This window comes from Pelodiscus sinensis, chromosome 2, assembly GCF_049634645.1.
Source record: "Pelodiscus sinensis isolate JC-2024 chromosome 2, ASM4963464v1, whole genome shotgun sequence".
Taxonomy (NCBI): Eukaryota; Metazoa; Chordata; order Testudines; family Trionychidae; genus Pelodiscus; species Pelodiscus sinensis.
The window spans coordinates 112741652-112755328 of record NC_134712.1 but is presented as its reverse complement, the minus strand read 5'-3'; the positions used below and the strand labels follow the sequence as shown (position 1 = coordinate 112755328).

At 42.8% G+C, this 13677-nt stretch overlaps 1 protein-coding gene across 10 annotated transcripts in view; it reads left to right on the top strand.

Annotated features, from left to right (window-relative positions):
* RREB1 (ras responsive element binding protein 1) overlaps positions 1 to 13677 on the top strand; it is a 176854-nt gene that overhangs the window by 158617 nt on the left and 4560 nt on the right. For all 10 annotated transcript variants that reach the window (XR_003087285.2, XM_006138792.4, XM_014581417.3 and 7 more), the window contains one exon: positions 7750 to 8487. Coding sequence is in view for 9 of the 10 variants with exons in the window: in XM_006138792.4 (XP_006138854.1) it covers positions 7750 to 8487 (738 nt within the window). In the remaining variant the exon portion in view is untranslated. The remainder of the gene's footprint in view (positions 1 to 7749; positions 8488 to 13677) is intronic.

Here is a 13677-nt window from a genome sequence, read left to right as displayed (position 1 = left end):
CCGCTCTAAATGATGCAGTGAAGGTATGGAATTGGCACTGGGGGTTAGCTAAGAGAGGGCCTCTTTATTCTGTGGTACAGAAAGAGAAACAGATATATTTCAGAAAAGGTCCACAGTGTATGAGAAAGTTGAGAACCACTGCCAGGCAAACATTTACAAACTCTACTGTATATACTCAAACATAAGCCTGTTTATTTTAAGCCGGCCCCCTGCATTTTCAGAGAAAAAATGGTAAAAAGTCACTGACCTGTTTATAAGCCAACCCCAGAGTACAGCAGTCTGGGACCTTATAAGCAGGCCAGTGATTTTTTTTGTCATTTTTTTCTCTGTAAGTTTGGGGGGGGGCTCGGTCCCAGACACCTAAGGTTCTTACTGCATTTAAAAGGCAGAACCGCAGCGAGGGACCTGACGTGAGCCAGGACACAGCAGTCTCAGTTCACACTGGGTCCCAGATGCCATGGCTCTGCCTTTTAAATATAGTAAGAGCCGCAGCATCTGAGACCCGGTGGCAGCTGGGACTGCTGTATCCTGGCTCATGCTGGGTCCGCTGCTGCCACTCTGCCTTTTAAATGTAGTAAGAATCTACATTTAAAAAGCAGAGTCGCAGCGTCAGGGACCCGGCGCGAGCCAGGACTGATATGTCCTGGCTCACACTGGATCTCCCACTGTCGCTCTGCCTTTTAGAACCCATTCATAAGCCAACCTCCGCTCTTCAAAGTGGAATTTTTTTTTCCAAAAGTTGGTTTTTGAACAAGTATTTACTACGGTAAGTATAGTTATTGTGTTTAGCAGAATCTACCATTGCTTAGAAATCTCCATTTCTTGATTTGTCCTTACATCTCTCAAGTCCTGTCTGCATTAGAGAATGTTGATGGTGTGATGAGTGTTGCAGCCTCCAGTACATGTTAAAAAGATCATTGTTAGTTTCTAGCAGGACAGAGGGCTTGACATTACAGTCTCTCTGGTCTACAAAACTACCATGCATAGCAATTTTGCAGGTTCAGGATCATAGTTTGTGAGAAAGGAGGAAGAGCTGCTTAGCATTAGAGCCATTAAGTTGTCTTAAGGCAAGTGTTGTTATTTAGTAGAGAATCTTATATAGAAGACCCATTTGCATTAAATCAATAGAGCATAAAAACACTTTCCTGCTTAAATAATGGAATTCGCCTTAAAACAGCTGGGAAATTCTCTAGACTTTCTGATGTATTCAAATAGTGATTTCTACTTCTGGGACATAAAAACATGGTTTTAGGCTTTAACATTTTCCCTCATGTTAGTCAGTAGCACTGTTCACATGAATAATGACTATACACTTGAAGGTTTTGTTGGAGCAGAACCTGTAGCATCTTGGTTTTTTACCAGTTACTATAAGTATGCACACACTCATTTATTACAAGTTAATGGGATTTATTTATTTTAAATAAATTGCACTTGTCCTTTTATGCTTTTAATGTTCTCTTTAGTTGGAAGGGTTTTAGGAATCTGACTGAAATCCTCAAACTAGCTATATTTATGGTGTACTATTCTCATTAAAGGTGACTAGATTTAATAGGGGAGATAACAGTCATCTATATTTTGAGTGAATATGATGAAGGAAAAAATAACTCTAGAGTTTAGGTATCATAAACCCTTGGGATTCGAAGTGTTCACTTCAGGGATGGAGCTAAGAAAAAGTGTACCATATGTGTTTAAAAAAACCCACAACTTGCTAAATGGTTCCACCTAGTGGAAGCTGTTCAGATGATAACGAAAAATGTGTCATCTTACACCTATGAGAGGCAGTGTTCCTTGGTTTTGTCTATTCCAGTTTATAAATGTCCTTATGGGATGGGGTTGCAGTTAGGGTTAGGGAATGGGGTTTCTGTAACTTCCTTGGAAACTATAAAGCCATTTCCTGATAGTAACTACTCATATTAATATGAGTATAAAACATTTTTTTCATTATAACCCTCAGTTCTTCTTCAAGTGCTTCCTCATGTCCATTTGACTTAGGCATCTGTGTTTGCCACATGCACTGGTGCTAGAAGATTTTCCCTCAGCAGTATCCATAGGGGCCCTGCTCCAACACCACCTGCAGTAGCATGCACATGCTATTCTTTATAGGGTGCTACTGAGCTCCCACTTCCCTCAGTTCCTTCTTGCTGCCAGTGATGATGGTGCTTTGAACTGCATGCTCCAGCTTTGGCTGTAGCTTTAGTAGTCTATTAAGTTGTAACTAGTTTCATTCCAGTTGATAATAACTTGTAAGTAGTTGTACTTAATGGTTAGCTAGTCTCCCCCCCACACACACACCTGGGGATGGGCATCCCTGCTCCCCTGGCTTTAAAGCATGTGCTAGGTGCAACAGGCCTGTGTCAGGGTGTGTCTAAACTACATGGCTCCATCGATGGAGCCATGTAGATTAGGCTGATCGGCAAAGGGAAATGAAGCCGCGATTTAAATAATTGCGGCTTCATTTAAATTTAAATGGCTGCCTCACTGAGCCGACAAACAGCTGATCAGCTGTTTGTCGGCTCAGTGTGCTAGTCCGGACGCTCCCGCGCCGACCTGAAAGCCCTTTATCGACCTCCCCATTATGCCTCGTAGGATGAGGTTTACTGGGGAGGTCGATAAAGGGCTTTCATGTCAGCAGGGGAGCGTCCAGACTGCCCCGATCTGCCGACAAAAAGCTGATCGGCAGAGCGGGGCAGCCATTTAAATTCAAATGAAACTGAAATTATTTAAATCGCGGCTTCATTTCCCTTTGCCGAACAAACAAATCTACATAGCTCCGTCAACGGAGCTATGTAGTTTAGACGTACCCTTAGTGACCCCCCCCACACAGATTGTCTTTCTTCTCTCCGAGAAACCCATATCTCTGGGAAGCATCAGACCTGTAGATCATTTCATCTCTTCCAGCCATGCCACGCCCTCTGGCAAACACCTCTTTTGAGGATGAACCTGGGGGCGACATATCTTTCATATCGGATCCTTCTCAAATGTTTTTGGCCAATCTCCAGTCCTTCTTCACAGACTGGAGAGCTATTACACCGGACTATTGAGTCTTAGCCAAGTGCAGCATGACTGTACCCTCCAGCTTTCTTCTACCCTCTCTTTCCACCCACCCTCCCCTTTCCTCTTCAGGGATCCTTCTCATGAGAAACTTCTTAAACAGGAGGTAGGAAAGTTCTATTTGGGAGCGGTGGAGGAGGTACTGCCCCAGAACAGAGGCCGTGGCTTCTACTCTCATTACTTTTTAATTCTGAAAACAAAAAAAGGCCTTCATCCTATCCTGGACCTGCAAAACCTGAACTGCTATCTGGTAAAGCTCAAGTTTTTCGTGGTTTCCTTGGCTTTGATTATCCCTATCGCCAAATTGGATCTGGGAAATTTGAATGCCACCCTCAACCTCAAAGACTCGTATTTCATATCATGATCTTCGATGGCCACAGGTGTTTTCTTAGGTTAACAGTAGGTTTGAACCATAACCAGTTTACTGACCTCCCCTTTGGGTTGGCATGGCCCCGAGGCTGGGAGAAAGAAATGCATATCAATGGTAACGGCTTACCTGAGGGGTCCAGGCTATCCCTATCTCGATGATTGGCTGGTCAAAGGCAGCTCCAAATCCAAAATTAGGAAGGCTGTTGCCCTTCTGTTAAACACACATGCCAACATTCGGAGCTCCAAATAAGCAAGAAGTTGACAGTTAGTTCAAGTGCAGTGGGTTCATCAATTGGACTCAGTTGCGGCCTTGGGACAGGGATGAGAGACCCTGCTTACTCTCCTAACTCGGGTCTCCATGGCCCTGCTGCCCATCCTGGGTCACATGGCAGCATGCACCTACTTAGTACGCCAGGGCTACTCAACACGCAGCCTGCGGCTCATTTGTTTGTGGTCCGCGGTGCGGTTTGGGTTTACATGGGGCTTAACATGTGGGCCGTGTGTGGGATCCTTTGAACATGGCCTCTACTGGGGACATGCTCCACAACAACGAGGCGTCTCCCAGGCAAGGTGAGCATTGAAAGACGCAAGTGCGTGGGCTGGCTGGAAAAATGGGTACAGGATGTTGGCGTTTCTACCCCCCAGAGGTAGAAAATATATTTGCATTTATATTTGCATGTATATGCAACCACACTTAAGCTGCGGCCCTCAGCATGTGCTGTGAGTATCATTGTGGCCCTCAGGGCTTCCAAAGCTGAGTAGCCCTGTAGTACACCTTGCCAGGCTGAGGATGCACCCCCTGCAGCTGGGGCTAGCCTCAGCATGCTCACCATCCAAGCATCCCCTCGTTCCACCTCCTGCTTCCCACCGTCCTCTGAGTCCTCCTAATTTCCTTTCCTGTTCCCTAACATACTATTTCTGCCTGCTGCCCTCACTGCCTCATTCTTGGCATTTCCAATTCTGATCCCTTCCAGGCCCTCATGTAGTGACTAAAGGGCCGCCATCTTCACTGAAGAAGTGGGTTGTACCCACGAAAGCTCATGACACCATCTACATATTTTGTTCGCCTCTAAGGTGCTGCAGGACTATTTGTTGTTTTTTAACATCTTCACTGAGACCACCCTGGCTTCAAACCATTGGTAACAATGGGAGATAGCACCTGTCTTGCTAAGGGTCAACCCATGGCTTCAATCCCATTGACAGTAATAGAACATGGCAGCCATTTTAGGATGGTTTGCAATATTTCAAGATCATTGTGACCTGCCCTTACTTCCCCGGGCTAGTACAGGTCTTTGGGGTGGATGCAGGTTTTCTTTGCCCCTCTCACTCATATTCTACATAGATTGGTTAGTGATGATGATGATTTACTGGTGCCTGTAGTTCAAGAACCTGTCATGTGCCTCCCTTTTGTTTTGACCTCTGCCTGTCATGTAATAAGGGGGTCATCACTGTAGTTGAGGCTTTTCTCTTGAGAAGGCAGTGGAGTTCTGCTTCCCTGCCCGAAATGCCACCATAAAACCAGTAGGTAGATAACTTTAAATATCACAATATCTAGAAGCATTTTCTATGAATACCACTTCTGCTATATAATAAATATTCTGTTAGCAGTGCTAATTTTAGAGTTATGCCATAGCATTTTCAGTTCAATTTCTCAAATGACAGTAGATGGCCCTCTCGTTTGTTCACAAGTCTTTCTTGTAATTTCCAACTTGAAAATCCACTATATATAAACTGTGTGCTAATTTTATCCAAAAGGGCAACATATGAACACAAACATTTATGAAGAACTTCCAGGTGATCTTTGTTGTGAAGAGTCTTCTCTTTTCTTAAAATCTCTTGTGTGTCAATTTATGGTTGAGTCCTATGTTTTCACGGGTTGGAATATGAGTCCTACTAAAAACTTCAATGGTCCTTGGTACATTTAACGACCTTTGTAAACTAATCTATTCTGATTTAACAAATGAGATTGCATCTTGCTGACAGATCAGGGATGGTGTAGATAATGCTTTAGTTCTGCCTCAATGCAATGGACTGGATTGACATTTTGAGGTCCATAAGAAATCTAGGCAATTCTGAGACAAAATCTACATGCTGAGTATGTGTCAGCGAGAAAAGAATTTAAAATCTCTATAGTTACTAAGCAGCTATTTGACTTGAAGGTAAACACTAAATCCACAGTTATTTTGTTCAACATTTTGGTTGCGAGTACATAGAGCACATTTAAAAATATTAGATCTGTGATAAACAATAAAAGGTAATACTGTTCACTTGATGAATACTAACGTCTAGGTTTATATTAACATTGCAAACAATTGACTAAAGCAAGGAGAGTCATGGCTTTTGGTAACCTGATTTGCTTGTGTCCTGTAATCTTAACTGAGAAGAGGCACAATAATTACAATTACATTCCGTACATCATTCTCAATTTTGCCATCCAAATCTGGATTATATTCCATTTACATAAACACACTTTGTATAGCATTTATAAGCTCTCTGTTTCTGCCTCCATTTTTCTTTAAAGAAAAGAAGGAATTTAACTCAAGCGGTGTTTTAAGCAATATTAAGAATATGACACAAGTTGATAAAAGCAGGGAGTCTCACAGTAGTTGAGGTTGATAGAATCATAGAACACTGGAACTGGAAGCGACCTTTAGAGGTCATCAAGTCCAGTCCCCTGCCCTTGTGGCAGGACCCAGTACTGCCTAGACCATCCCTGATAGACATTTATCTAACCTACTCTTAAATATCTCCAGAGATGGAGATTCCACAACCTCCATAGGCAACTTATTCCAGTGTTTCACCACCCTGACAGTTAGGAAGTTTTTCCTAATGTCCAACCTAAACTTCCCTTGCTGCAGTTAACTCACTCTGGTTGTTGCAGGGATTACAAATCAGTGGGTGATGTCGCTCATTGCTGGTTTTGCCTTAGTTTATTATACAGATTAGGGATGTGAATGGGTAGCCAGACCCCCATGTGAGGCAGCCAGCCAACAGGCAGCTCTGCACGGCTAGGGCCAGGAGCCAGCTATGACAGCCAGTCCTAATTTTTAAGCAGTTAATTGATTAATCAGGATTTTATATCCCTAGTACAGGTTGAACCTCTCTAGTCCAGCAGCATTACCAACACTTCCACTGCTTACTGGGCTCTTAGAAGACATTTAGGGGTAAAGTAGAGATAAATAGCAGCACAGAACACTGATTGCTGGTGGCTGTAAACAAACTGTATGGCACTGAGGAAACTTGACCACATTGCACAATAAATGGACATTTGGCTAACTAAAATCATGCCAGACCACAGATGTTGCTGGACCAGAGAGTGCCAGACTAGAGAGGTTTAGCCTGTGGTATCATTTTTATAAATATGTTCACTATAGAGAACTGAATCCTTTATTGGCACAAACTTCCGTGGTGATCTCTGTATGTCAGATGTATGTCGCTATAAGACCTGTATCTCTTGTCTACCCAAATTTGGAATATAATAATCTTTAACACTTAATTACATTAATTAATTGCACTTTTTTATTTTGCAGAGGGGCTCCATTATGTAGAAACTGCATCTTAAATAGACTAAGTAGTCTCTTAGAATGCATAAAGCTTTCCTGTTCTATAAATAAATAATGGCAAATCTTTGGAATGCATTTATAATAGTACAGGCAGTCCCCAGGTTACGTACAAGATAGGGACTGTAGGTTTGTTCTTAAGTTGAATTTGTATGTAAGTCGGAACTGTTACATATTGTAGGGGAAACTCTAGCCAAACATTTCTCCAGAGCTCAGTTTTATTCTCCCACACCTCACTTCCCTCAGTCCTTTATTCTCAAGCTGAGGTGTCTGCTGAGAAAAGCCGCTCCGCGTCTCCCTAGTCTGCTGGGGGGAGGGGGCGCTAGCTTCGCGTCTCCCTGGTCTGCTGGGGGGAAGCAGCTAGTGCGGGGTTGCCTCACCCCGTTTGTAAGTAGGGATCCAATGTAAGTTGGATCCATGTAACCCGGGGACTGCCTGTACTGCATTTACCTCCCTTGTTTGGTATCTGAGCATTACCATCTGTTCTCTGTAGTGAGAGTTACTATGCTATGGCTCAATGAAACTGAGATCCAAGAACCCAGTAGCTCTATGTTGGAGAAGAAAGTATGTAGTTGCAAACTCCTAATGGCCTCATTTTGGGTGTCTGTTGTTGTGTTCTTCTTAGCTGTACATTTACTAGCCATGGCTAGTAGATAATTTGAATGAATTAGAAGTGATGCTAGTAAGTCTGTAATGCCTTCACAGAACATGTAGTTAATTCTGGTGGAGGATCACTGACTGATAAAAATTTCCTTCTCTTTGCTTACAGACAGTCAGTCAGATCTGGAGACTCTAGGTGCGGTGCTAGATTTGACCTCTTGTGAGAGAGAGCGCCCAGAGGAAGAAACGGAGCTACCGGAAAACAACTGCAGTCCCAAAAAAGAGCAAAAGGCTGACTCACCCCAAGGAGAAGAGGCTGCACAAGAAAAAGCAGATGAGTATGAAGAGGGACCGGAAGAAGACTCTGTAAGTAACAAAAGCCTTGACCTCAATTTTGCCAGCAAGCTGATGGACTTTAAGCTGGCAGAGAGTGACCAGAGTTCAGGTAACAGCTCTCAGATGGAAAAGAAACATGCTTGTGATGTTTGTGGAAAAACCTTCAAATTTGCTGGCACTCTTGGCCGGCACAAAAAGGCCCATGCTCGTGAGGACAGAAAGGATGAAAAGAGCAGTGAGGATGAAAGCAAAAGTGTTCAGTGTGGAGCTGGAGCTCCCCCAAAGCAGGACTCCTCTCTTGATCAGGAAGAGCCCCCAATGAACTTAAAGGTGCTAGAATCTTCTGTGGACTGTGACACCACAGGAAAGGAGAATGAAGAGAGTGAAAGCATCTCTGAGGGAGAGAGCACAGAGAGAAAATCCTTTGAGAAGAGTGATGACGACAAAAAGCCAAAGACTAATGGGACTAAGAGTACCGCAAAAGCAGACAAGAGGAAGAAAGTTTGTACTGTGTGCAACAAGCGGTTTTGGTCTCTACAGGACTTGACACGACACATGAGATCCCATACAGGTAAGGGGAGAACATGGAACACAACTGCAGGGAGGAGATTGCTGCTTTTGGTCAGCATCCTGTCTGAGCTCTTCAGCCTGATGGAGCTCAGTAGTAGCCAGGATTTCTAATTGCTGCACAAGCAAATAGTGATGTGAGTGAGTAAATGGTTAACTCACAGGTGATTGGTTAATCTTAATGGGTGATGCTTACTGGGTTACAGTTAACCATTACCCAGAAGCAGCCCCACGGCCCACCACAGGCAGGATGCTGGCTCCCAGCCGGCAGCCCAGCACAGGGTCAGAAGCAGCCAGAGTGGAGCAGGCCCTCGTCCATGGTGCTCCTGCCCTGATTTAATCAGTTAACCAGCTAACTAATTAAATGGAATTTTACATCCCTACACCAAACTATGTTATGAGACGAGTTTAAGTTTCTGTGGCAACATAAAATGGATAGGAGAGGAATGGGGGAGAGAAGGGTAAACATTCAAAATCCTGTACATCTTCTGAAAACTCAGTGGGAATACATTGTTAATTATATATTTATCTGTGTGTGTGTTGGGGGGGGGTTAGTATTTAGCATACATTTTTAAAGGGTTATTTTTCCACTTATCGTGCTGTGGAATTTGGAGTTCAAGAGAGAGCGGGGAGATTATTGAACAGATTTTATATCCAGCTGCTTCTCCCCTTCTGTGTGTCTGCACTTCTCTTATATTGTGTTGCACATTGGAGTGTAATGACACTATAAATGGAATACATTGGAGGAATGGGATCCGTTTATCATATGATTCCACAGACCCAGCATTTCCCTGCCATGGTGGATAAGTTTGCTCACACTCCTCGCTGTCTCTCAGAGAGAGGCAACACTCTGATCAGCCGTTGCTCTTTCTGTGAACGTGAGCATAACAGGTTGAATAAATTTTGTACAATGCCCTCTGGTGATTTCATTGTGCCATTGTCCTGGAATAAATGGGGTTCTGCTTATGCAATAACATATTGTTCAACATTGCAGTGTGCGACAAGTTTGAGCCCAAAGTGATGGGAATCATTCGCACTGTTCCAAATGTGTAGAATTTTAGCATACTTAATTTCACTTACCAATAAGCTGGAATGACATCAGGAAAAGGGACTTCCTTTGTGTGCTGTTTTTTGGCATAACTTTTCATTGATGCATATTTTCCAGTTAAATGTGGGTACTTCATATTTAAATTTTAATCAGAGGTGAAGCTTCACTTAAGTAACCCACACTAAGACACTTAACGTATTAATTTCTCCAATGTAAAACCAATTTCTGATTGAAGTCTTTAAAAAAAACCATACCAAATCTTCACTAGTGTGACTTTTCCAAAGTGCTCAGCATCCACAGATCCTCTTGATGTCAATGAAAATGACTTTTGAAAATTGGGCTACAAGCCTGAAGGATAAGCGTTGCAGTGAATTTAGTTTTCATGGCTAAATAAGTGGTGGTGTTTAAGGACTAGTTGACTATCCAATAAGCAAATGCTTATCAGATTGTCAGTCGACTAGTCAATTGCCCCCCTCCTTGCTGCCTCTATCAAATGAGGCAGCAAAGAGGGCAGAAGGAGGAGTATTTCAAAGCGGCAGTGCTGCACAGCTGAGCTGGGAATCAGCTATGCGGTGCTGCTACTTTGAAACGCAGAAGCATTGACTCCCCAGCTGACCCCATGTTGCATGCAGCATTTCCCCAGAACCCGGGGTCAGCCTCAGTGTTTCAAAGAGGCAGCGCCATGGACCCCAAAGGATCAGCTGGGGACACCCCAGCTGATTCCAGGCTCTGTGCGGCATTTCAGCTGAACAGGGATCAGCTGGGGAGTCCTCAGCTGACCACAGGTTCTGAGGAAATGCTGTGCGGATCCCTGGGTTAGCTGGGGAGTCCTCAGCTGATCTCGGGTTCCACTGAAATGCCGCGCTGAACCTGAGGTCTGCTAGGGAGTCCGCACCTGACCCTGGAGCATGCAGCGCAGCATGGAGCCTGGGGTCAGCGGGGAACACTGAGTCCCCCACTGACCCCGGCTCCATGAGGGCTTTGTGGCTTTGAAATGCACAAAAGCCCCCACTGGGGACTCTTGTACATTTCAAAGCAGGCACGCCTGAGGGACTTCCCTCTGGCCCTGGGCTGCAGGCAGAGTTCCACATTCCTCCTTTGAAATGTACAAGAGCCCCAGCGTGCTCAAAGGACAAATGTGGAAGTGCCTATCGATTAGTCAAGTAGTCGATAGAAATTCCATCAACTACTTGACTAGTCAATTAACCGCAATTTAACATGATTAGTGGTGCCACAAGGAAAAACTAGTTTGGTCTCATTTTTGTTTTTATTTGTGTCCATTACAAAATCACTATATCGTAAGATACACCTGTGTTCAAGAAAGCCTTGGGGGGAAGGATTCTGAAGTCTAACATAGCACTTTCTGATGACCCAAATAGTGTTTTTGTGCTTTCTGAGGACTAGCTCCTCAAAAATCCATGCATCAGATACTTTGAATATTTTCATTGTTCCTGAAGGCTTGTTGGACTTATTACTGGATTCTTTCGCTTTCTCCTACTCTCCCACTTTCTTTGCGTAACTTCAAATATATTTTAATCAGTTTAACTTTTTCTGTAATAGTCTTGAAAAATAATGCGTGATTTTTTTCCCCAAATGTAATACATTTAACTAGCTGCATGGCTTGTTGTTTCTATAAAATTGTCTTTGTGATGTCCTCCCCCTCTCTTTCCTCCCCCTCCCCCCCCCAACTGGGGACTCTTTCAGTTATTTACATTGACTTTTTTCCCCTTGTTTATTCAAATTTATTTGTGGCAAAAATCTATGAGATGCTTTCTCTTTCTTGAAAGGTTTTCTTTTTAAAAAAAGACCTATTAATAAAACAAAAAAGAAGGCTAGGGTAAGCATGGTAAGAATATTTTGGGTTAAGACTAAGGTGCAGTGGCAGGGTTGTGTGGGGGAAATTTGTACAATGCTTTGTTGGAAGAATAAAATAAGATATGGAAGAGCCATGAACCCCTCTCTAGTGCATTTCTCCTCCAAGGCAGGATGAGATTATTTCTCATTAATTTTACTAAGAATGGGCCAATCCATTGCTGTGGTCTCTTCACATTTATGAATACTGAATTGCACTCACATTTTTAAAAAGATCTAAAAGCCATCATATTAGTGGAATCATACCAGACTAGCATAATTTGTTTTCCTTTCCGTTGACCATGGAGGCAGGATGTGTAGTGCACGAAAGAGCTTGTGCAGCATTAAACAGGGCCAGATTCTGAGTTACAGTAGGGTTCCTTTGCAGTACTTTGCCAGTTTTGTGTGAACATATTTTTGCCAAAAAGAAATTTTTTTTTCCTGGTTCTAACCAGACCCTTCTGAGAGTAAAGTTAATCTCTGACTCGGGAACCTCTGATAAATTTACATGCTTTGAAGCTTGCTCAGCATTTACACATTGAATCGCTATTGGACTCTCATTTTACTTAATAAGAGATGGATTAATTAAAGGCCTAGAAAATATGCTCTGTGAGGGAAGATGGAAAGAATTAGTCTTGGTTAGTTTAGAGAAGAGAAGACTGAGAGGGGGACATTTTCAAGTATCTAAAAGGGTGTCACAAGGAGGAGGAAGAAAAATTGTTCTCCTTGGCCTCTGAGGATAGGACAAGAAGCAATGGACTTAAATTGCAGCAAGGGAAGTTTAGGTTATACATTAGGAAAAACTTCCTGTCAGAGTGGTTAAACACCGGAATAAGTTGCCTAGGGAGGTTGTAGAATCTCCATCTCTGGAGATATTTAAGAGCAAGTGAGACAGACATCTATCAGGGTTGATCTAGACCAGTGTTTCTTAAACTGTTCCACGGAACACTGGTGTTCTGTGAACAACTCGCAGATGTGCTGCGACCTCTTTTTTGTTTTTGTCTCTTTTTTTTTTTTTTTGTCTGACAACAATGGTTTTTTTGGGGGGGGGGGGAATCTTCATAGGTGTTCCGCATAAAAAAAATATATTATTGTTTGGTGTTCCTTGGTCTCAAAAAGTTTAAGAAACACTGATCTAGACAGTGCTGGGTCCTGCCATGAGGGCAGGGGACTGGGCTTGATAACCGCTGGAGGTCCCTTCCAGTCCTAGTATTCTATGATTCTATGGAGTTTTGTTATATGTAGACTCATTTGTAAGCAAGTTCCATGCTTGTTAGTTTAATAATTTGTGGGTAAAATGTTCATCCTTCCACTTGTGTTTGAGGAAGAAATGTTTTCTCACATGCTGCCTGACTTTTTAAAATATTGGCTGCCCAGTAAAACTGGGCCCATCAGCCTCATTCAATCTTTGCGTCCCTTCCTCCCTACTTGTACCCAGGGCTAATCTTTAGTGTTTTGTGGTAATTTCCATTCTTTCTGGGGGATGCGGGGAAGAGAAAGTGGAGCAGTTGATTAATCCTGTAAAAAAACCTGTTGCATCAATGCCATTGGCTCAGTTTCACAAACATCTTTGAGTTTCACAAGACTTTTCTTCACTTCTGGGAGAACAGTTGCTCATTTAAGGGCATAGACTTTTAACAGACATGATGGATTATTATAGCTGCTGAATACAGTGTGTCTGATTACTAACCCATCAACCCAAATTACAGCATTGTCCCTTTAAAAATACATGTTATAGCAGATGCCTTTAGAATCCTATGAGGTTTATATGATGGCTAAAGATTTAACAAAAAATAACCATATGAGCTGGATGTGCGCTCTCTCTACCTGATCCTGCTGGCCATGGGCAAGAATGAAGAATTCTGTAAAATCATTGTCTTGTGTTTTCTGTAGGGTAGTTGGAGGTAAATTCATAAAAATTCATTTTACAGACAGATTTTGAAACCATATGGTTACATAGCTTTTAGATAGAGTTGTAAATATCAGTTGCTACTGAAGTCGCAAGTCAAGCATTTTTTTTAGTATAGGATTTCAATAAAGCCAGTACCTACAAATGTTGGTGCCTAAAATTGACACACCTAAAAAAAAAAAGCAGCCTCATTTTCAAAGGTGCTGCTTATGTGCAACTCCCAAGCAGAAGCTCAGTACTTTTCTGAATCAGGGCTTTTATTTAGTAACCTAACTGTTGGCCTTGATATCCAAGTAGCAGGTGACATAAAAGGGAATCCTACAGTGCACATTGGGACTACACTAAATACAAGATGTGGGGGAAAAAATCAGACAATCCCAGGGTCA